The sequence below is a fragment of the Opisthocomus hoazin genome, chromosome 5 (assembly GCF_030867145.1).
Source record: "Opisthocomus hoazin isolate bOpiHoa1 chromosome 5, bOpiHoa1.hap1, whole genome shotgun sequence".
Lineage (NCBI taxonomy): Eukaryota > Metazoa > Chordata > Aves > Opisthocomiformes > Opisthocomidae > Opisthocomus > Opisthocomus hoazin.
The window spans coordinates 31,804,275-31,825,846 of NC_134418.1; the positions used below are offsets into that span (position 1 = coordinate 31,804,275).

General features: G+C 41.8%; 1 protein-coding gene across 12 annotated transcripts in view; it reads right to left on the minus strand.

Moving 5' to 3' along the window:
* Positions 1-21,572, minus strand: part of CAMK2D (calcium/calmodulin dependent protein kinase II delta) — a 170,175-nt gene that overhangs the window by 87,394 nt on the left and 61,209 nt on the right. For all 12 annotated transcript variants that reach the window (XR_012763991.1, XM_075420876.1, XM_075420886.1 and 9 more), the window contains one exon: positions 16,617-16,676. Coding sequence is in view for 11 of the 12 variants with exons in the window: in XM_075420876.1 (XP_075276991.1) it covers positions 16,617-16,676 (60 nt within the window). In the remaining variant the exon portion in view is untranslated. The remainder of the gene's footprint in view (positions 1-16,616; positions 16,677-21,572) is intronic.

Sequence of the window (21,572 nt, forward strand, 5' to 3'; positions counted from 1 at the left end):
AAACTTGGATGGAAGAGAAGCTGCAACAGAGAGCTGGAAGCCAGTCTGTATTCAAAGTATCTTTGTAAACATTCCTTTTATTTAGCACATCCAGTAACTCCTAAAATATATGCCCTACAGAAGCTAGCTGCAAGCCATTCAGCTGCAATTACAACTTCAGCGCATCAACCAATTCTTTCCCAGAAAGACTCCATAGCCAAATTAAATATAATCCTAGCAATTATATTAAATAATATAATAATTAAATTAAATAATTAAAATAATTTAAATTAAATAAAAATTAAATAATTATATATTAAATAACTCTCAAGGTCACCTGGTAAACAAATGTACAACAAATAAATTAATTAAAAACCACTACTTGGATGACACCGTTCCTGATACATGAGTGCTATTCACTGCTGTGCAGCACAAGAGCAGAAGCTGCGGATTTGATTACCATACAACAGCAGAACATCTTCAACATACAAGTATCGGGAGCAGAGTGCCACGTTTGGCCCAGCGTGGCTATAATGAGAAGCTGGATGTATTTAAGGGAGACAGACATCTAGAGGACAAACTAAAATTAGAAGCGCATTCCCATGGGCAGTCCGTGAGAATACTAATGCTCTGGTGAAGCCACTAAAAAAAGAACTTCCAAATTTGGAAGGTGACTGGGTATCATTAAACTCCTATCAACTGGAAAAAATCCTGGATCTGCAGTTTTGTAGGAGTAAGGAAGTCTTCACTGCAGATACCTCCAAAAACCAGACTAAACTGAGCAATTACAAGATACTTCTCCATTGCCAGTGATAGAGGCTAGTGGTGTTTGCAGGTTAAAAGCACGCACTCTGTGCTAGGTTGCAGCATGTGAAAAGCTGTGAGACCAGCCCTGCCAGCATCCTTTGGTATGCCACCGCTTTGACACACTCCAGGAGCAGAGCAACACAACAGCCTCCCATCACGACAAAAAGTGAATCTGTGACTTTTTCATGGCAAACTTTTGAAGGAGTGAGAAAAATCCTAAAGGACACCTGAAACACTTGCTACAGGGGGCTAGGGGAACTGCTGTCAGCCTGGAACGGATCAATTCTGTCCCCTCACCCTCGAGCACAAGGGGAGAATTGCCCAGACTGGCACCAGCCACTGGCACGCCGCTGCCACGCAGGGGGACACGAAAGTGTAACATCCCAGCAGAGCTATGGACAGGCTGGGCTAAGCAGGCAGTCCAGAACACAACACCAGGGATAATTTTGCTGCCACTACTCATGGCGTGCATTTGCATGGACAGAGAACACACCCTAGGTCTATGTTGCTAAATAGAGCAGAGCCCCGGACTGACGGGCAGCCAGCCTCCTACTGTGACAGTTCCACTCGGCTTTGTTCATCGTCTATGCAAAATTTCACATTCTTAGCAAGCAAGCAGATTTTCCATGTGCTGTTATCAATATGTAATATCCAAGATATTATAAAATCTCTTAGTGAACAGGCATTCCATTGGTAGAGATGCAGGAGATGCATATGAAATGCAGAAAGCAAAAGGAAAAGGGATTTCTACATTTGACATGACATAGACGAGTTCAGCCTATAAAATGTACTTCCAAATGCACGCCTTGCAACTAATTAAAAACTGCATTCCAAAACGTCAGGCCTTGTTTACAGCTTTTAGTCAAATTACACTTTCATTAAGAATTTAATGTCACAATATTTAAACATGAAAGCAGTTTTTTTTTTAAGAAAAGAACAAAAACATCCTAATAGGGACACAGCTGTATTAAAAAACATCCACTTGTCCTTCCAGTACCCTGTTTGCTCATCAGCAGGAAAGATTTTAGAGAATGAAACATTGCAAACGCCTTGCTCCTTGCCCTAAACTATTTTCCTCTGCAGCATCTTGCCTAGGAAAGCATCCTAAGAGCAGACTAATGCAATGCTCACATTTAAATTCACGAGCACAAAACCAGACCATACCGTGCATTACATCGTATCGTGTGACTCTGAAATAACCCGTAACGTTAACTTTCAGCCCAGTCTAAGCACTTCTGAGGGCAGCTGAATTTAAACAAGCCATGATTGTAGAACCATAGAATGTTTTGGGTTGGAAGGGACCTTACAGATCATCTAGTTCTAACGCCTTCAGCAAGGCTGCTCAAAGCCCTGTCCAACCTGGCCTTGAACACTTCCAGGGAGGGGACATCCACAACTTCTCTGAGCAACTTCTGCCAGGGCCTCACCACCCTCACAGTAAAGAATTTCTTCCCTGTATGTAATCTAAATCTCCCCTTTTTCAGTTTAAAGCCATTAGCCCTTGTCCTATTACTCCATGCCCTTGTCAAAAGCCCCTCTCCAGCTCTCTTGCAGGCCCCTTCAGGTACTGGCAGGATGCTGTAAGGTGTCCCTGGAGCATCCTCTTCTCCAGGCTGAACAGCCCCAACTCACAGAATCACAGAATCAATTTGTTGAAAGAATTTGTCGCTAGCTATTATTTCTCTCAGGTGCCCTCCAGCAGACAGGCACCACGACGCTCAGGGGATGCAGCTGGCATGTGAGGAGGGGCTGGGTCGGCCATAAGAAGGGAAGGCTGGCACGCATCTCGCTCCTGCCATCAGCCGTCGGCGGGGAGGCTGTCGGGATGGCAGAGACAGTCTTCCCCAGGGTGCAGAAGGCAAGATAAGAAGCAACAGACACATGCTGGAGTATGGAAAATCCCAGCTAGGCATAGAGACACATTTATTTATTTATTTATTTATTTATGCTGACAGGAAGGTGGCCAAACACTGGAGCAGGGCCTGGAGTGGGTGTGCAACCTCCTTCCCTGGAGATTCTCCAAAGTCAGAAGGACAGGCCCCGACTAACCTAATTTTACTGGACACGGCTTGAGCAGGGGGTTGGAACTGGATAACCTCCAAAGATCCTTTCCAACCCACATGATTCCATGGTTTACCATGCTTTTGTCAGGGGGCATGGTATGTAAGTAAAGCAAAATGTCTGGGCACATGGAAGTAGCCCCGAGGCTTGCTGCTCCTAACAAGCTCCCTGGGTTTGTATCGTCTCTAGAAGAGGAGCAAAGACACTCCTAAGCTCCACAGCGAGCTCCCAAAGCGCCACTCCTGATTTATGATCGCTCAAGTCAGAACATGATCCATGGTCCAAAGTCAGGAGACCTTCCTTCCGCCTCTCGCCGCTCCCAGCTCAGACCCCCAGCTTTCCCCCAATCCCTCACTCAAGTGCTTCCTCCTCCCCACCAGTCATGCCACCCTTCCTCCTTCCCCTCTGTCTGCCCTCACCGCCGAATTTATCCTTTTCTGCACGTCACAGCGAACCGAGGTTCATACAGCAGCGAGGAGAGGCAAGGGTGGGTCTCAGCTCCGAGGTGCTACAATCAGCCGAACACTTCCTCCTCGGAGGGACCGCTTCCAGAAGCAGGCATGTACCGATTCCTCCCTGGCGTCCCCGCTGGTAGGGACAACAGCCCACCCTCCTCGGGTTAGGATGCTGAACACGCCAAATGGGCAGATTTAGGTTGCTGGGGAAACAAATGCTGCCCGAATGATAATTCTCTGTTTCCTCTTGGGAAAGGGAACAGGCCAAGACAAAAGTGTCCCACAGAGCAGGTTCAGCCCACAGCCACAGATGTCAAGGCTGGAGCTGGGTTTATAATGGAAACTACTCAACAACAATTTTACCACCCACACAGGAGCTGCACTAATGCCATCCACACAGCTACATCCAACCACGCTACGAAATATACTGTAACCTTTTTTCAGTTTGGGTTTGTTGTTTTTTTTCTTCTCCCCAACTCAAGAAAGAGGCTCACAATGTTGCTTTTCCAGCATTTGGGTATGGATCCAAGAACCAGTGCAGAATTCACCTACTAAACCATCGACCCATTGTCTGTACAAAGTAAAAAGGGAACAGAACTGACAATACCCCCCTAAAAACGCTCTAAAAATGTCTGTCCTAGCTTTACTGAAAGAATAAGCTTACTTTAGCTTAAGTAGTAGAGATCTATGTTTTTGGAGGAAAGGGTCCAGAGGAAAATTACATATCTGTGGTTTAGCTGGGAGTCATCATGTCTATCCGTAAGCATAACACATGGCTGCAAAGTCATAATAAACAAAGCTTTCAAACAAAAAAATGTAAGTTCTCAAAGATTCATCTTGTGTGTGCAAAAAGAGAGCAATTCATTTTAATCTAGCTTATTTATACGATTCTTGAAATCAGAACGAAGCTCTTCAATTCCAGAAAGCATACATAGAAAGTAAAACAGAACAAGAAATCAAAACACAAATGGGAAGCGTGGCAGCTATTCTCATACTCACCCCCCGCAGCAGGTTCCTCAAGAGAGGTTTATAATCCACTTCCCATTTCTGTCAATTACTCTGTTTTGTACTTAAAATGACTGGCTACACAAGCGTAACTGACTTTATGTAAAGAAAAAGTATTTGGAACAATCTCAACACACTATCAGAAGAACCTTCATGCATTTACAAAAACGTACTAAACCAGCTATAAGTAGGCGAGGAAAATCCTTCAAGGTCTGGTTCACAGTTGATTTACACTTTATCATTACCTATTTTGGTGCAAATTATGCATATACTTTCTGAGGCAAAAAATGACAAAACTTGTGGCAAATCTTAGTGAAACCTCATTTGGTCGGTGCATTATGGATGTTGCTACAGTTATCAAGGATATTACAACCAGCAATGCTTCACTGGAGCTAGAATAATCTTGTCCTCCGTTAAAAGGGAAGAGAGTTATCCCAGTGTGGCAAAGAGTGGTTTCACTGTCTATACTAAAAGACATTTTTACACTCTGCAGTAAGCCAGAAGTATAAAACTTAAGGATTCAATGCCGCTCTTACCAGAATAAAAGGATTATGCTGTAACCAAAAGACACAAGCTTTAACACCTAATAAAGCTGCCTTCACACTTCTTTGCTTTGCACTCAGACAGACCACATTATCTGACACTTAATATGTTATAAGTTGAAAATTACTGACACATTTATTAGCACTAAACAACTTACAGTATTTTAACTATGGTGGGGTTTTTTTTATTTCACTTGCTATTCGGGCTGTCAGCAGCTCTACAGAAAGCCCCTTCCCCACCAAATTCTCACAACATCAGAAGTGAAAACTTTCAGTCTCTTCATCTTAAAAACCAACAATAGATTCACAACTTCACCAATTAAAAGAAACCAGATGCACAGGAGTAACAACAGCTGCTGAAAATGAGAAAGACTGCGGAAAGGCCAGTTGCAACAGAAACCACGATGCCCTCCTTGTGTGTTCGTACCTGGTTCGGTCTCATTACAGTACATTTAATTTTACAAAGAGCTACTACAAAACCGGCTTCTGTATTTGCACTTCACCTATTCAGCTACATGCTGTAGCCACAGCTGAGTCTAAACAGTGAATCTGTTATTTTATAATACTCATTAAATTGGCTTTTACATTAAGTATGAAACATGTTACATCACTGGTTTATTTGGTTTCTTGATGTTTTAATTCTCTCAAAGACTATGGTTTACCTTATTCATCACGGAAATTACAAATTTAATTAACGAGATGAGATTTAAAAATGTTGAAATGATCAGCTCATCTAAGCAATAAAAATAATTAAAGGAAGCAAGATCTTATAACATGCATCAGTCCCACAGATCTCCAGTTTCTCTATGAGGTAAACAAAAGATTTTATATATGTATATATATTAAACCCCTATACATATTTACACGCATATAGTTAATACATTCCTGAGAACCATGTTTATTGAGCATAAATTTATATAGTTGAGGATTTGTTTGATTTTCACTGCATCAGGAAAAAAGTGCACTATTACTTTTTAAGTCTGTATTAACATATTTTTGATCTAAACAGTGAAACCTGAAATTAAGCTCAGAAAAAATATTGTGCTAAAGAACTACATCCACCAAACCCAAGCAGGCCTGATTTTTATTCCATATTTGGTTTATACAGCAACTTAATTAATGCCAGCTGAGCTACTCCCAACCTACTCCTGCCACAGTAAGTCAAAAGAAATTCAGAAAGGATTTATTAAATCCACATTTCCTGTATGTTAATAGTGTTTCTCTTCAGATTCTTGTGAATTTATGTGGAGTCTCATGCAAAACCTTGGTGAATATAAAACATAAAGGACACACTGTCCTGCATAAAGGACACAGAAAACCCCCATATCTTTAATTATCCTCTGCCCAAAAAGGGTAAGACAGCATGAAGTTTCTTACACCCCCCCGCCCCCCATGAAGGACCAAACAACTTCTATGCTCACGTTTTGTGTTACTGTGGGGAGAGATGAGCAAACCCCAAAACACGGGCTTTTCCTCCCTTCCTTCAGGAGTAAGGGTATGCTCCTGAATAAGTAAGCTGAACACAAGCACGGAGAGTTTCATGAGGAGCAGTGCCAAGTTTGGGTGCTATCAATTTCCTCAGCAATTTATGAGAAGTTCCCAGTTCAAAGCATATAAACCAGAGCAGACTGCAAACAGACACCAATACACTTATGAAATCAAGTTTTGCGATTTGTCTTTTTTCCTGTTGTCCGAGACTGTCCTGCATCTGGCCTGCCTCTCCACCTGCTGCAAAGCCACCATTCCTTGGAAGGATGCTGCTCCAGTTCCCGTATGCTGGTCCAGCTATAGTTCTTCATCAAAGAAAGACTTCTCTACCCTCCAAAGCATGGCCACTCATGCTAGCCGGGAATGCCACAGCTCCAGGCTGACGGAGGTTAGGCAAGCAGACCTGCGCACAACTGGCTCAGGCCTATTAGATCTGACATGACACCATTTCTGCTTGGCAGTCCTACCTACAGCCTCTAAATATCCTGACTTACAAAGCCACTCAGGGACAACCTGTCCTGTTGCCAAAATGACTTAATTTATCACCTGAAGGGCTGCCACATGTCAGTAAAATCTGCTGTGGCCTTTCGGGAAGGGATGAGGATTCAGAGTCAGGCTTGAGCCTCATGCAGTTGGCTAACGGATCCCATCTGCTTGCCATATCTCATTCACCGTCTGTAAAGCAAAGGGAGGAGGCAGCAGCAGGCAGGGAACGATGCCCTGTAATGCAGCCAGACATGTTAGCACTGCCATGTGAAAACCAGGAGATTCTGGTGATTTTTTGTGATCCTGCTACACTGCACATAGCACTTTGCTGTGTACAGCTTTTAAGAAGTGGGAACGTAAAGACAGCAGAAGCCCTTCCAGTAGCTACAGAGAGAGACAGTGTAACTCTGATTTAGAAAAATACTACCCAAACTCAGCACAAACCCTGCAAGAGCAAACTCAACCTGGAAAAAGACCCCATTTTTAACAGGTTTGAATCAACAGTTTTCCAGACTGGGTCAGGAATTGCATCATCAGGCTAATGCAGTTTTTATCATCTGTTGGGACCTCATAAATCTAAACTGCCAAAGCGGGCTCTAAATCAACATCAAAAGTAGTAAGAGGATGATGCAACAGTGTTACACCATCAAAAATATGTGGATTGCTAGACTAGAAATCCAAGTGCTAAAATCACCTAAAGTTAAAAGAGTATTGAGAAATCAAAGTTTACCAAAATAAGGTAAAGGCCAGAAAATGGGACAATGACAGTGGATTTCTTGGTTAAGAGATGATTATTTTCCTTACAAATTTTCTTTCCAGATATCTAAATTAAAAAATTGGAGGCATTAGTACGTGCAACAGCTGTAAAAGTAATTGTTACACAAGACGACAAATCCTTGTGGGCATTTGTTCAGTAAAGGAGGTAAGCTTTTAATATAACTTGATGTGTAATCTTACAAAGAAAAAGCACTAGGTTCTCCGAACAGTAAGGCTTAACCTACATTTACATCTTTCATTTTAAACTCTATTATGTTAGCAAACTGTAATAAGTAAAAAAGAAAACCTAGACACACTGATGCTGTTAGTCCCCTCATCATGGTCAGAACCTGAGAAACAGAGCAATGCTGACAATCAGACTCATGTACAAACTACTGCAGCCCAGCACAAACTGCTGGAGCTCCGTTACTGAAGGAACTTGAGCTAGCTGTGCCTAGCAATTTCCTAGCACATCACAGCACAGGAAGCAGGCCAGATTACTCAACAAATGCTGGAAAAGGAAAAAATACCAGTATTACCAAGGACTGATCAGGAAGAAAGGACTCGGAGCCCCCCCAAAGTATTCTTTTAAGGCCTTAAGGTCAGCTAACGGACTTTGCATAATTTTAATTCTCACTGAGACTGTAGGAGTCTGGACTGGCAATAATGTACAGAGTCCTGAGCAATTATGACTTAACAGAGTACTCTTATACCAAGGAAGATATCCCATATTATTTCTTATTTTTGCTTGTTTATTAGGATATTAAGAGGAGAAAAAAACCACAAGCCTTCGGCTATGAAGGAAACAGAATTTAATATCGCTGCAGAGAAGGACATTTACATACTTCTAAAGCATTCCTGAGTAAAGACTTTTCTACAAATGAGTAACAGAGATTAAACCCCTCCCTGCCATAAATAAAAAGTTACATGCTGAAATAGCCATTGTCTGTAATCTTCTGCTTATCCGAAGAACAAACATACACACCAAAATGAACATGTCTTTTAAACACAAAATTCAGCAGGGCTCGCTTTCTACAATTGCTTTGATATAAAGAACTGAGGTGAGAACAGGCAAGAAATCACAACATAAGCAATGTGTATTGCTAAGGAATAATTGTAGGTGAAAAGCATGAGGAAATCCTATATTTTTAAAACAAATCTTCATACATCCATCACTTAAGTGGGAAACAGAGATGTGAAAAAGAAGAACAGGAAATATTATTTCTAATCCACTGTCCTATTAGGCTTCTTTCCGACACCACTCATTAGGCATCGTGACTACAGAGCTGGACAGAGAAGAAATAATCATGGATTTCTTCAAATAAAACAAAAAAAGAAAGAATAAAATAAAGAGCTGCTGAACAACTAACTGAATTAGTCACATGCAAAGGAGTGTCTAGACAGAGATACTCAGCTTTCAGAGATACCCTGGAGCTATACTTCTATATGAAGTGAAAACATCTTCAAGAAAGTTTTCCATGATGCTTCTGTGTTGGATAAAAAAATAATCAGTAAGGACTGTCCAGCTTCCTAAGCACTACAGAAACAGAATCCTTATCTTTCAGTCTTTCTTCAACAATATTCAGCTTTCCAAAAATAACAGGCCGTACACAGTCACAGAATCACAGAATGTTCAGGGTTGGAAGGGACCTCTGTGGGTCATCTACTCCAACCCTCCTGCTGAAGCAGGGTCTCCTACAGCAGGCTGCACAGGACCTTGTCCAGGCGGGTCTTGAATATCTCCAGAGAAGGAGACTCCACAACCTCTCCGGGCAGCCTGTTCCAGGGCTCCGTCACCCTCAGAGGGAAGAAGTTCTTCCTCATGTTCAGATGGAACTTCCTGTGCTTCAGTTTGTGCCCATTGCCCCTTGTCCTGTCGCTGGGCACCACTGAAAAGAGTCTGGCCCCATCTTCCTGACACCCACCCTTGAGATATTTATAAGCATTTATAAGGTCCCCTCTCAGCCTTCTCTTCTTCAGGCTGAACAAGCCCAGCTCCCTCAGCCTCTCCTCGTAGGGGAGATGTTCCAGTCCCCTCACCATCCTCATAGCCCTCCACTGGACTCTCTCCAGCAGCTCTTCATCTTTCTTGAACTGGGGAGCCCAGAACTGGACACAGTACTCCAGATGAGGCCTCACTAGGGCAGTGTAGAGGGGAAGAAGAACCTCCCTCGACCTACTGGCCACACTCCTCCTAATGCACCCCAGGATCCCATTAGCCTTCTTGGCAGCCAGGGCACACTGCTGGCTCATAGTCAACCTGTTGTCCACCAGGACACCCAGGTCCCTCTACACAGAGCTGCTCTCCAGCAGGTCCACCCCAAGCCTGTACTGATGCATGGGGTTGTTCCTCCCCAGGTGCAGGACCCTGCACTTGCCCTTGTTGAACCTCATCAGGTTCCTCTCTGCCCAACTCTCCAGCCTGTCCAGGTCACGCTGAATGGCAGCACAGCCTTCTGGTGTATCTACCACGCCTCTCAGTTTGGTGCATCAGTAAACTTGTTGAGGGTACATTCTAACTCTTTATCCAGGTCATTGATGAAGAAGTTAAACAAGACTGGGCCCAGTACTGACCCCTGAGGGACACCACTAGTTACCGGCCTCCAACTAGACTCAGCGCCGCTGATGACAACCCTCTGAGCTCTGCCATTCAGCCAGTTCTCAATCCACCTCACTGACCACTCATCCAGCCCACACTTCCTGAGCTTCCCTAGGAGGATATCATGGGAGACAGTGTCGAAAGCCGTGCTGAAGTCGAGGTAGACAACAGGCACTGCTCTCCCCTCATCTACCCAGCCGGTCATGCCATTGTAGAAAGCTATCAGATTGGTCAGGCATGATTTCCCCTTGGTGAATCCATGCTGACTACTCCTGATAACCTTCTTTTCCTCCACTTGCTTGATGATGACCTCCAGGATGAGCTGCTCCATCACCTTTCCCGGGATGGGGGTAAGGCTGACTGGCCTGTAGTTCTCTGTGTCCTCCTTCTTGCCCTTTTTGAAAATTGGAGTGACATTGGCCTTTCTCCAGTCCTCGGGCACCTCTCCTGTCCTCCAGGACCTCTCAAAGATGATGGAGAGTAGCTCAGCAACGACACCTGCCAGGTCCCACAGCACTCATGGGTGCATTCCATTGTGGCCCATGGATTTGTGGGCATCCAGATTGCCTAAGCGATCCCTCACACAGTCCTCCTCGACCAAGGGAAAGTCATCCTCTGTGTAGGCTGCTTCTCTTACCTCCAGGGCCTGGGATTCCTGAGGGCCTGCCTTGGCACTGAAGACTGAAGCAAACAAGGCATTCAGTAACTCTGCCTTCTCCGCATCCTGCGTCACCAGGACACCCACCTCATTCAGCAGCGGCCCCACATTTGTTACTGATGTAGTTGAAGAAGGCCTTCTTGTTGTCTTTGACATCCCTTGCCAGCTTCAATTCCAGGTGGGCCTTGGCCTTTCTCGTTGCATCCCTGCACGCTCTGACCACATTCCTGTACTCTTCCCAAGTGGCCTGTCCCTCTTTCCACATTCCATGGACCTTTCTCTTCCACCTGATCTCCACTAGAAGCTCCTTGTTCAACCATGCAGGTCTCCTGCCTCCTTTGCTGGATTTCTTTCTCAGGGGCATGCACCGCTCCTGAGCGTCGAGGAAGTGACGTTTAAACAGCGACCAGCACTCTTGGACCCCCCTGCCTTCGAGAGCCCTGGCCCATGGGATTCCTCCCAGTAGCTCCTTGAAGAGGCCAAAGTTAGCCCTCCTGAGGTCCAAGGTTTTGATCCTACTTATCGCTCTGCTTCCTCCACGCAGGATCCTGAACTCCACCATTTCACGGTCACTGCAACTGAGTCTACCTCCAGCCTTCACATCCTCAACAAGTCCCTCCTTGTTTGTTAGTACAAGGTCCAGCAGAGCGCCTTTCCTTGCTGGTTCCTCCACCACTTGCATCAGAAAGTTATCATCGATGCTCTGCAGGAATACCAGGAGAGTATAACCAGTTCTGAATACCAGGAGTATATACATCTTTAGTAATGGACAATTCTTAGCATAAAGCCTAAAAAAAATTTCACACTTCAAGTCAGAAAACATCATACCCCTAAGCAATTCTGATACTTTCATTGACAAAAAACTAACTTCTATCTTTAACTTCATCACTATAGTCATGTTTCTTTTTGCCTTTTTCTTGATAAACAACATTTTCTGGTTATTCTGGTAGACCTCCTCAGATCAGCCCCTTTACCTAGATCATACTTCTTGGCATGCGGATGTCAAAGCTCAGCATAGTACTCTAGAAGTGACTTCTGTTGGCAGATACAAAATAAATACTATTTTCCTCTTTCTGACTGTTACTTCCATGCATCTGAGAACGGTATTTCCCCTGGGTGTTACAACATCCCAGTGAGATTTGTGTTCAAGTAGTTATTTCCTGTCATCGCAGGCTTTTCAAAGTCACTCTTTTCCAAGATGCAGACGCTCCTCTTTGAAGGCTGACATACTGTTCTTAGATATGTGAGCTCACATCTATTGGCTGTAAGTCTCCTTAGTCCCACCATATCAAACTGATACCACTTCAATTCTTTTCTTTAAATCTGTTGATAAAAATATTGAATGAGACTTCTTTAGAACCCCGCCACAGATAATCCCATCATACGAGAACTACCACCTTAAATGTTTTACTGTGATTATCTGTTTTCCTAATGTCCATAACAAAGAATACACCAATTTTCCATAATAAAAACATTAGCACATAATACAGTAGTAGAACAAATCCCTTACAGAAGGCAGTTTACGCTAGTAGCTAGATTCATGACTTCATTAAAAGGGTATCAAGGGCACTTGGCAAGATGTGCTTCCAAAAAAAAAAAAAATTAAAAAATATGCTGCATCTAAAAAGCATTTTTCAAATGACCGCATGCTCCTATAGGCTTAGCGATGCATAAACACATATATCTATATCAAGCAACACAACATTTGTGTATCAAAATGAATTACCATGGATTTCTTCAATTTGCAAGGACTTGGAAGTGCCAGGTAGCTGGATTTTTATTTAGTTAGCTTCCCTTCCTGACACTTGTCTAGCGAGAATTATCATCAGGGATTTAAATTTTCATACGTGAATTCAGAACTTGGTATCCTATCCTAATTCCAAATTGTTCTTTCAGTAGAAATGCCTAGTAAGAATTAAGCTCCCTCAATATACATTTAAATACTTTATTTGTGAACTTTTGGTAGGTATCTCAATCCTGAAATAATAATCTGATGTCATAAATACTTCCAAAAGGCATCAGAAAATATCTGTTTCTTCTCAGTTTTTTTGTGTTAAACATTTTACTGCGACTACTTGGGCAGATTCAAATCAACAACTGAAATGAAAATACTTCCACATGTGTCTCCTTAATTTTCAAATCTCAAGAGTTTTATCCTTTTGAAAGCATTCTGATTTAGTCTTCTATTTTTCCCCCATCTGCTGCTTTTCAAATCTTTTGTTCAAATTCTACATTTTAAAAAAAACCTCATGTCCAATTTTAAGACTCCCCTGCCAATACTAGAGGAACTTCTGAACTTCAGTGCATACGAATACAGACTAAGATTGAAGGCCTTTTTAAATGTCATCCTAAGATTTCCTAACTGCATAATGGCACTCATTAAATAAAACTACCACCAAACCAGATATGAAATGAATATAAAAATGGTATTGTTCAGAAGATAAAAATAGGTATGTTGATTGTTAATAAGTTTAGTCTTAAATTCTTTCTTATCCTGATGAAATAATTAAATATTGAATACTTTTCCACTTAGGTACTAATTGAACACCTACCTTGGAAATACAAACCCAGTGATCTGTAAAAGTTTCTGATAATTCTCTATTTTCTCTGGAAAGATAATGGGAAAATATTTCCAGTGGTTTAGAATTTTTTTTAAACTCTGTTTCTCTAAAGAAAAAAAAAAAAAAAATCTCTCTCGTGGAAACTACAATACATTTACTCACAGGCTAAAACCTAAAAATGTAATTCACCACAGCTGTGCTACTTTACTCTCACTGGAGGAAAAGTATGAGAAAGGTAATCAAAAAGGGTTTTTCACCCTAAAATATCTGATGACAGTCTTAAGACTTGAAAGATAATTAACCAAAGAGACCATACAACATTCTAAAAAGAAGCACTATTATATATGTATTATTATAAAGTTAACCTGAAACTGAGACCTTTACACTAAGCCACTTTTTGAAGGGAGATTTAATCAAGCTAACTAGGAAGAATAAGCTTGAAAGAAAAGAGAAACGATTACTGAATTCTGACTTCCGGAATCCGCTGCCCTGCAATGAATGTGTAATTCAAAAAGACAAGTAACTAAAAAAAACTACATTGGAGGAAAATAATCACTGAGACCATCTTTGAGAAACTGCCCAACCAATTAAATGAGATCTCTGCCTTCCTATAGAGATCACATTAAAAAAAATATTTTTTATAAATTTTTTTCTTAATTTTCTTAGGTTACGTATACTTATTGTTAATGTAGCAAGTTGCTTTTCAAATAATCTTTTCGCAGCTATTAGAAATTAACAAGTGGCAGTAAATTCAGGAGAAAACACAGATCAGGAGAAAAGCACGAATTTTATATTCATGGACTTGCTAATATTTTTGAACACACATACTCTTTGTCATGTACATAGTGCAATTAAAACGTGTTTACAAGGGTTAATCTTCGCCATTTCAAGACATATAAAGCACACTATAATCTCTGCCGTTACAGCCGAGTTACCTTACTCTGGTATGCTTCCTTTTTCGCTATTAGTGCTTTCTAGTGTGATGTAGTGTTATTACCCATTACAGATGACTTTTTTAAAAAAGGGATGTGACAGTGGCCCAAGGAGAAGACACTCAGTGAGGTAGCAGCATGCACCTGGAATGATTTTAGGGTTAACATTCAGCTGGCTGAGGGCATGGCTGCAGAAGGGGCGAGAGCAAACCACTGCCCGGGCTTGGAGCTGCAGCGGAGATAGGCCAGCCAGTGCAGCATGCAGACATGAACCTCTCCAGCCCCACAGCTTAGGTGACAGGACTTGAGAGGCCTGAAATTACTACCTTTTGAAAAGAGTTACCTTTCTAAACTTACAAAAACAGTTTCTCATTTTCAGACCACATTTATGGTCTTCCTCCAAGAGAGAAACCAGATACAAAGTGGCCTTCACTCGAGCAATTATGCAGACAAGGAACTATTGTAGCCACACTAATTGGAACATTTTTTTGCGGCAGATACACAGGCAGGGCTGGCAGAACTGCTGACAGTAGAAACTGAACGACGACAGAAGAGAACGCCTGCTGCCAAACCCTGGCGTGTTAATTCCAAGTCACGACACTCTTCTCTCAGACAGACATAGAACATGGCATCTTTTCTAAAACAGAAGAAGAAGAATTTGTCTATAATCCTTCGACTGAATCGCGCACCTTGGCGCAGGTAGCGATGCAGGGAATTTGTGCTGACTTACAGAACCCTACCTGCCTGTCACCAAAGCTGTCATCGCCGGTTTGCACTTCAAGCCATGCGGTCACAAATACAAACACCGTATGTGGAACAGCTGGTCTGCCACAGAGGAACGGGACTACATCCTAATATTGGTCCAAGCTACTCAACAAACCCAAGACACGTGATAGCACGACATCAATTCAGACATTTGTTTCAACTGAGTTCTGTGCACTTCAGCTCTTCCACTTCATCAGTTTATTATTGTTTGTAATTCGTCTTCCCTGGCTTGTTCAAACTCACAAATATACTCTAAGAATAGTTACAGCAAGGCACAGCTAAATGACTCTAGAGTCAGGCTAGCACCATATGTGTAACCACTGCTTTCCATAACTGCAGAAGAGCTGCAGCTCCTCCCGCAACAAGTTCTACATTCCCTTGTCTTGCATCACTTTACAATGCAAAAATTTTGGCTGGGATAAAATAACGCAGATAACACTACTCTTCCTCTTCAACTAAATTTGCATGTGAAATCTCTAAGCTTTTGAAACTGCGTAAGAGAGCTTTTTCGGCGATTTGACATTTCATTTTGAACTATGGTACATTTGTTTTCAATTTATGGTGATTATTAAAAGGAAGGAGCTGATTCTTTCCCAGGCACGAACCAATTACATTAGTCTAAAAATGTCACAAATACCAGCACTTGTTAGTTAAAAGTGAAAAGGAGAAAAACTAACTAGGAGGAAGAGCAAGCAGACTGCTAAGTGCTTCTGGAGTACCAAGCATTTATTCAAAATATTCAGTGAGATCTGATGACAGCTTTTAAGAAAGTGCATGGGGACAGAGCAACAAGACAGACAGGAAAATCCCACCCTTCCACAGAAGTCTCAGGTACAGCAAATATTCTTCTGAGAGATACCTTTGGCATATAATTCAGTTTCTGAAAAACTCAGATACAACTCCTTAAAAGATCAACATACTTATCTGTTTCCAAAGCAAGCAAAGAGACAGACCCCATCCCTCCCAAATATCTTTTTTTGCTTTCCGTGAATGCCTGAGTAGAAAACACAGTTTCCAATTCTGGAAATAAAAGGAGCAGAGCTTTCTGCATCTACCTATCTTTTCTACAGAAGAATAGGATCTCGAACGCAAAATAAAACAGTATAAAATAAGCATCTCAGTAAAAACAACACTAACTCTATCGACATTGGTCCATCTCATTTTGCAACATATGCTGTTAGATTAAATTCTTCTGCAGGTCGCAAAAAGTCATGAGCAGTACTGGAAATAACTCCTCCTACACACTGCTCAAAAAAACCCCAAACACCTGGCATCGACAGCTCGCTGATGGCAGAGCAATAGCTCAAAATAAGATGAGAACAGTACATGTTGCTTTAGGCGATCTATTGGGATATTACAACCCATAGCAGAATTAGACAGGAATATTCTTTATAAAGAAATAGTTTTGCCTAGAGGTATTTCCACTTGACTTCTCTGAGCTGCTATTTGTATTTGTTATTTTGTATTTTCCCTCAATTTTCTAAACTGTTATCTACCGTATAAAGCAACTGAATGTTCCTACCAATATTGGGATGCTTCAAGAGGCGACAGATTCTAGCTTCTCTTTCCAGTTTCTGGTGATCTGCAACAAAGGAAAGCAAAACAGTTGCTTTTAATATGAAGATTAACATAATTCAGTGTATTTGCTTTACAGAAGCAAAAAAATACATTATCCAATGTAATCTTTAAAAAATACCACCTTTATTTAGATCCATTAATATTTTACATTCAAACTGTTTGTAATATTGAATCAGGTTATTGCACCCAACCACTTCTTTGATGGACTACCACAGGCAGGTCCATTAGAAGAATCATGCTGCTGATTTCTTGGGGAGAGCAGGAAATATTCACGCCATGGCCTATAATTATCAGGCAATAAACCATGTTACAACATTAATCAAAACAAGGACAACTTGAACCTCTAGTACTGCCTTAAATCCTACCTGTTGACTGCTTTAATGACACCTAGGCACACAGTTCGACACATGATAGCCACCCCGACAAGAGTTCCGGCACTCCTGCCACCACACGCTCCCACCGTGATACCGTGCCACGGGAACTTCCAATAACTAATGACCAGCAGTTATTATTTTCCCAGCAGGGCTAATTCTCTCTCTCAGGCTAATTATTCATTAACCTGAAGACACCCTGAACATGTAGGTCCAGGTGTACCATCTGCTGTCTCCTCCGCTCCCGGCCATTTGGTTCTTTTTAACCTTTGGGTAGAGCAGCAGGCTGTGGGTCTGAACTTGCACGCCACCGAGCCCTAACGACACTTCTGAAGACAAAATACTGCTACTTGCGCCCAGCTCCGTTTTACTTCAGCTTTTTTTTTTTTTTACGTAGGACACTTTTATAATATCTGCTCCAAACACCACCATTTATAGGACTACTTCTGTTGCATTTTGGTTAATGTTAAATAATATAGTACTTGTTTTATATAACACATATGAGAATCTGTGTGTTGGGGGGGGGGGCATAAATTATTTATATGGGAAATACCTGAAGGTCTTCAGGTATGTTAAAATGTCTAGTGTCAAGCAGTATAAAACACACACGGGTAACTCAGGCAATAACCTAATTTGGATATAATAAAAATAGCGAGCTACTGCCTACTGTAATCCTGTAATTCCAACAGACTTCTCTTGCATTTATGCTTACTTTCTACAGCATAACTTCTATGGTTGCTAAGAATACTAAGCTTTTGTCAAGAGGCAGAAAAGCAGCACAGATTCAATTTTATATTAGCTAAAAATCTTTCAAAATTAGAACAGAAATAAACTGTAAAATGTTCTTGAGATGAGGCTCTTTTGCTATTATTTTAACTAGCTCAAATTTGATATCCAAGGATATTATAATAACCAATCCTTCACAGGGACTCAAACTTCAAATGTCACACAAGTTATTTGGCTTGTGCTATCTCCACCATCCTAATTATCCGCATTATATTTGAGAACACTCCTAACAACTGAAAGGGGAAATTCTTAACTGTCCTTCCACCTAATAAAAACAGCAATCCACACAGTAAGTTTTGAGCTGAATAACCATCATTTAGAGAAAACAAGAGGTTTAATCTACAAAAGAGTATCAGGCATCAAAATACTACAGGAAGAATGGAGAAGTTTCTGTTTTCGTAACGTAACTCTTAACAGATCTATTCTGGTATCTGTTCTCAGAGTAATTAGGTTATCTTTCCAAGCCACTAAATTACAGTTCCCCTGATACCAGTTCGACATCAGAGTCTATTGAACAAGAGTCAGAATAGGGCTCAAGAAAAAAAACACTATAAACCCCCTCCTTCTGGGTGCCTGAATACAACAGCGTGAGCCTGCTTGAACTGCCTCAGTGCTCCTCCTTTCACCTTTCTCTTCTGTGGGGAGACCTAACGTCTCCTGTTCAAGCTGGCCACAACCCAGAAGCTTCTCCTTCCTACACCAGCCAAGGGGCGACAGAAAGGTTTGCAGGAACCTTTGACCAGCAGGCAGATACCAGGCTCTGTGCAAAGTGCACTTCCAGCTCTGCTCTTTCCAACCAAGCATTGTGTGCTACTCCCTTCAGAGAACTTCATCTAAACATAGATCAGCAGAGTCGCCCTGAAAGTGGGAAAACCAAACTCTACACACGAGGCTGTGCCAACACAACGGATATGAGGCGGCATGACAGCGGCCTCAGCTGCTGCCAAAAAACTCCGTCTCCTGAAACTGCAACTTCACCTTCCCGAAGATCACTCTGGCTTCACGAGCTCCAATGGGAGCGATCACCACAGCCTAGGCATCTCCCCACCAGGTCGGCAGCTCAAGTCACAAAATTACTTGTGTTGTGTATCCTGGTTGTTCCAGCAGTAATTACTGTTAAGGACTGAGCTGGGATCTCGAGTGCTGTTTCTCCTGCCCTTGACTGTGTTCGTTACCAGCTAGCCAGCTTCGGCAGCCTGTTCGCGCAGTGCACCGAACAATCTGCTCCTCATGGCAGGCACAACCTCCTAAGTGTGGTAATGAGATTAATAAAATGACAAATAGCAACAGTTCCAATCCTTTGTGATACTTCAGTGCTTATAAAAGCAATGATGGATAGAGGACTATATCAAAGATTAATTTATTGATGAACCTGGGGTTCGGGGGAGGTCATAGTTGTTTTGGGAGGGTGGTTGAGTGTGGTGGGTTTTTTGGTGGTGTTTTTTTTAAAAAAAAACTAAACTGTTATCAAACAATTCAACTCCTATGCCCTCCTGCTGCACTTAATTAAAATGTTCTTAAAAACACGGGCAGGATACCGAAGGTTTATACATATAGACCCAAGTGTCACACTATGGCAAAGCATAAGCCTGGAACTCTGAAGATAAAGAACAGCAACCAAGCTGATCTCTAAAAAGTGCCATAATACAGTCTGAAGAGCAGTCTGTATAAAATGTCAGAAAATATACAGGCTTATTTAACATAGTCAGTAACCTGACTGCTGACTACTGTGTTTAAAAGTGCCTGAGGACAGAGGGACAAGCTGGACAGGAAAATCCTAACCTTCTCCCATGGAAGGTGGCTCAGGTGTAGCACGCACCCTCACAGCAGAGAGATGCCTGGCAGACAACTCTGGGTCTGAAATGCTCAGAACCAGCTCCCTAAAACTAACCTCACACCAACCTGGGTGAAGCGAGACAGACTGACCTATGTTACGTATATTTGGAAAGCAAACTATTAAATCATATCAAACAGCAATAGAAGAGATACATTCAGTCTCCACCTCTCCTGACAGATCTTGACAACTTAACATCAAGTATTTGTCCAAAATTAATCAGCACACTTTTTTTGGTGATTCATGTTGTCCATCCAACCATTTTAGGCATAATCAGTAAAGACTTTGGCAAGCACAATTAATGATGTCAACAGAGAGGTCATCGACAAACAGCAATGAATTTGAATGCAAGAAGCCCTGTGAAAATTACAGCGGTTCAACTGCTGCAACTTATTTTAAATTAGGGAAACTTCAAGCAATAGGGGAGGGAGGGATACGTTGTCATTACCCACTGAATTTCGTTTGAAACACAAGCACAGACATACACAGTTACTGCACCTTAATGTCCATCAGCTTTGGCTGCAACTTGATGAAGAGCTGACCAATTGCCGCATTATACACAGCACACAGGGAGACAATACGAAATGCAAACAAAACTAAGTTTGTCTTGGAAGAAAGATGGTAATATGCTTAGTGTCTCATGGAGAAAAAAAAAATAAAATCAAAAGGACTATTGGTAATTTGGCACAAGACGTCTACCTCTGGTGCACTACCAGCGCTACTTTAAAAGGTTATTCTGTACTACCTCAATCTATATTTACAGGATTAGCCAGCATAGCCAGAAACCTGGAAGGTGCCTGAGAGTCTTCTATGAAGTGCTAAATACATCCTATGTCGACTCTTCAGGAATAACACAGATATAATAAAGCACTTCATCTCTGACTTTGAATATAAACAGTTGAAATTTCTTTGCTGTTGCTTTACTACAGCTTCTGAACCAACACCTCATATGATTAGTTTCTCGCATACACTAAACATTTCATTGGTCTTTTAACTGCTACCTGGGAGCACTCTGAACCCACAGAGAGCAGGCGGGTACCACCTGGGTAAGGCAATCCAGAGTACCAGCCCATACAGTGCATGAGGAACATGATACGAATGTTCCTCCTGCTATGGTGGACAGACAGTCAATTGAACAAGGTGAAAAACCAGACAAGTAAAGGTTATTTTACTATTTACTAGATGAAATAAACTCTCAGGTGACAGAGCATAAACTAGATAGAGCTCTTTCATTTAACTGAAAACAACATACTGAGTCCAAACCTGCAAGATTCTGGCAGCCCTTGGCTCCCACTGATGTCACAGATTTTAGCATCAACTGCACAAAAAAAATATAGGGTATCTGCACATGCTGACGTACTGAAATACTTTGAAACCACAGTCACTGTAACCGAACTACATTCTTCACTTATTCAACCACATAAATTCTTCTGGCATACTGAACTTCATATTGCTAACTCTAATGCTTCAGCTGGTACATTTCTCAAAAAAAAAAAAAAAAAAGTATTTCCCTCACAAATTAATACCATTTCTTAGAGACAAAGCTTCACATTGTAAGGCCTGCCAATTAAAAGCACCCAGTGAATACGATCGTCACTCGCACTTTCAGCTTACATGTCAAAGCAAGGACCTTCCCCATGTACCGCATGCCCACAGTATTCAGTCAGAGGGAGCTGTGCTTGTGGAGACTGCTTCAGACCGTGCCATAAAACCAGAGGATAATGCACAAAATGATCACGTTCTAGTAAAAGGACAAGTAGCACATCATGCTGAGACAGGGTTAGTATTAAGCTCTTATTTACAGACATAATAGTGTCCTCAAGTAACAAATACTAGAGCTGAACATTTTCAGGCATGAAGAGAGGCTAAAATGTTATTGCATGATTTAAGAACAATAACTGTACTTGTT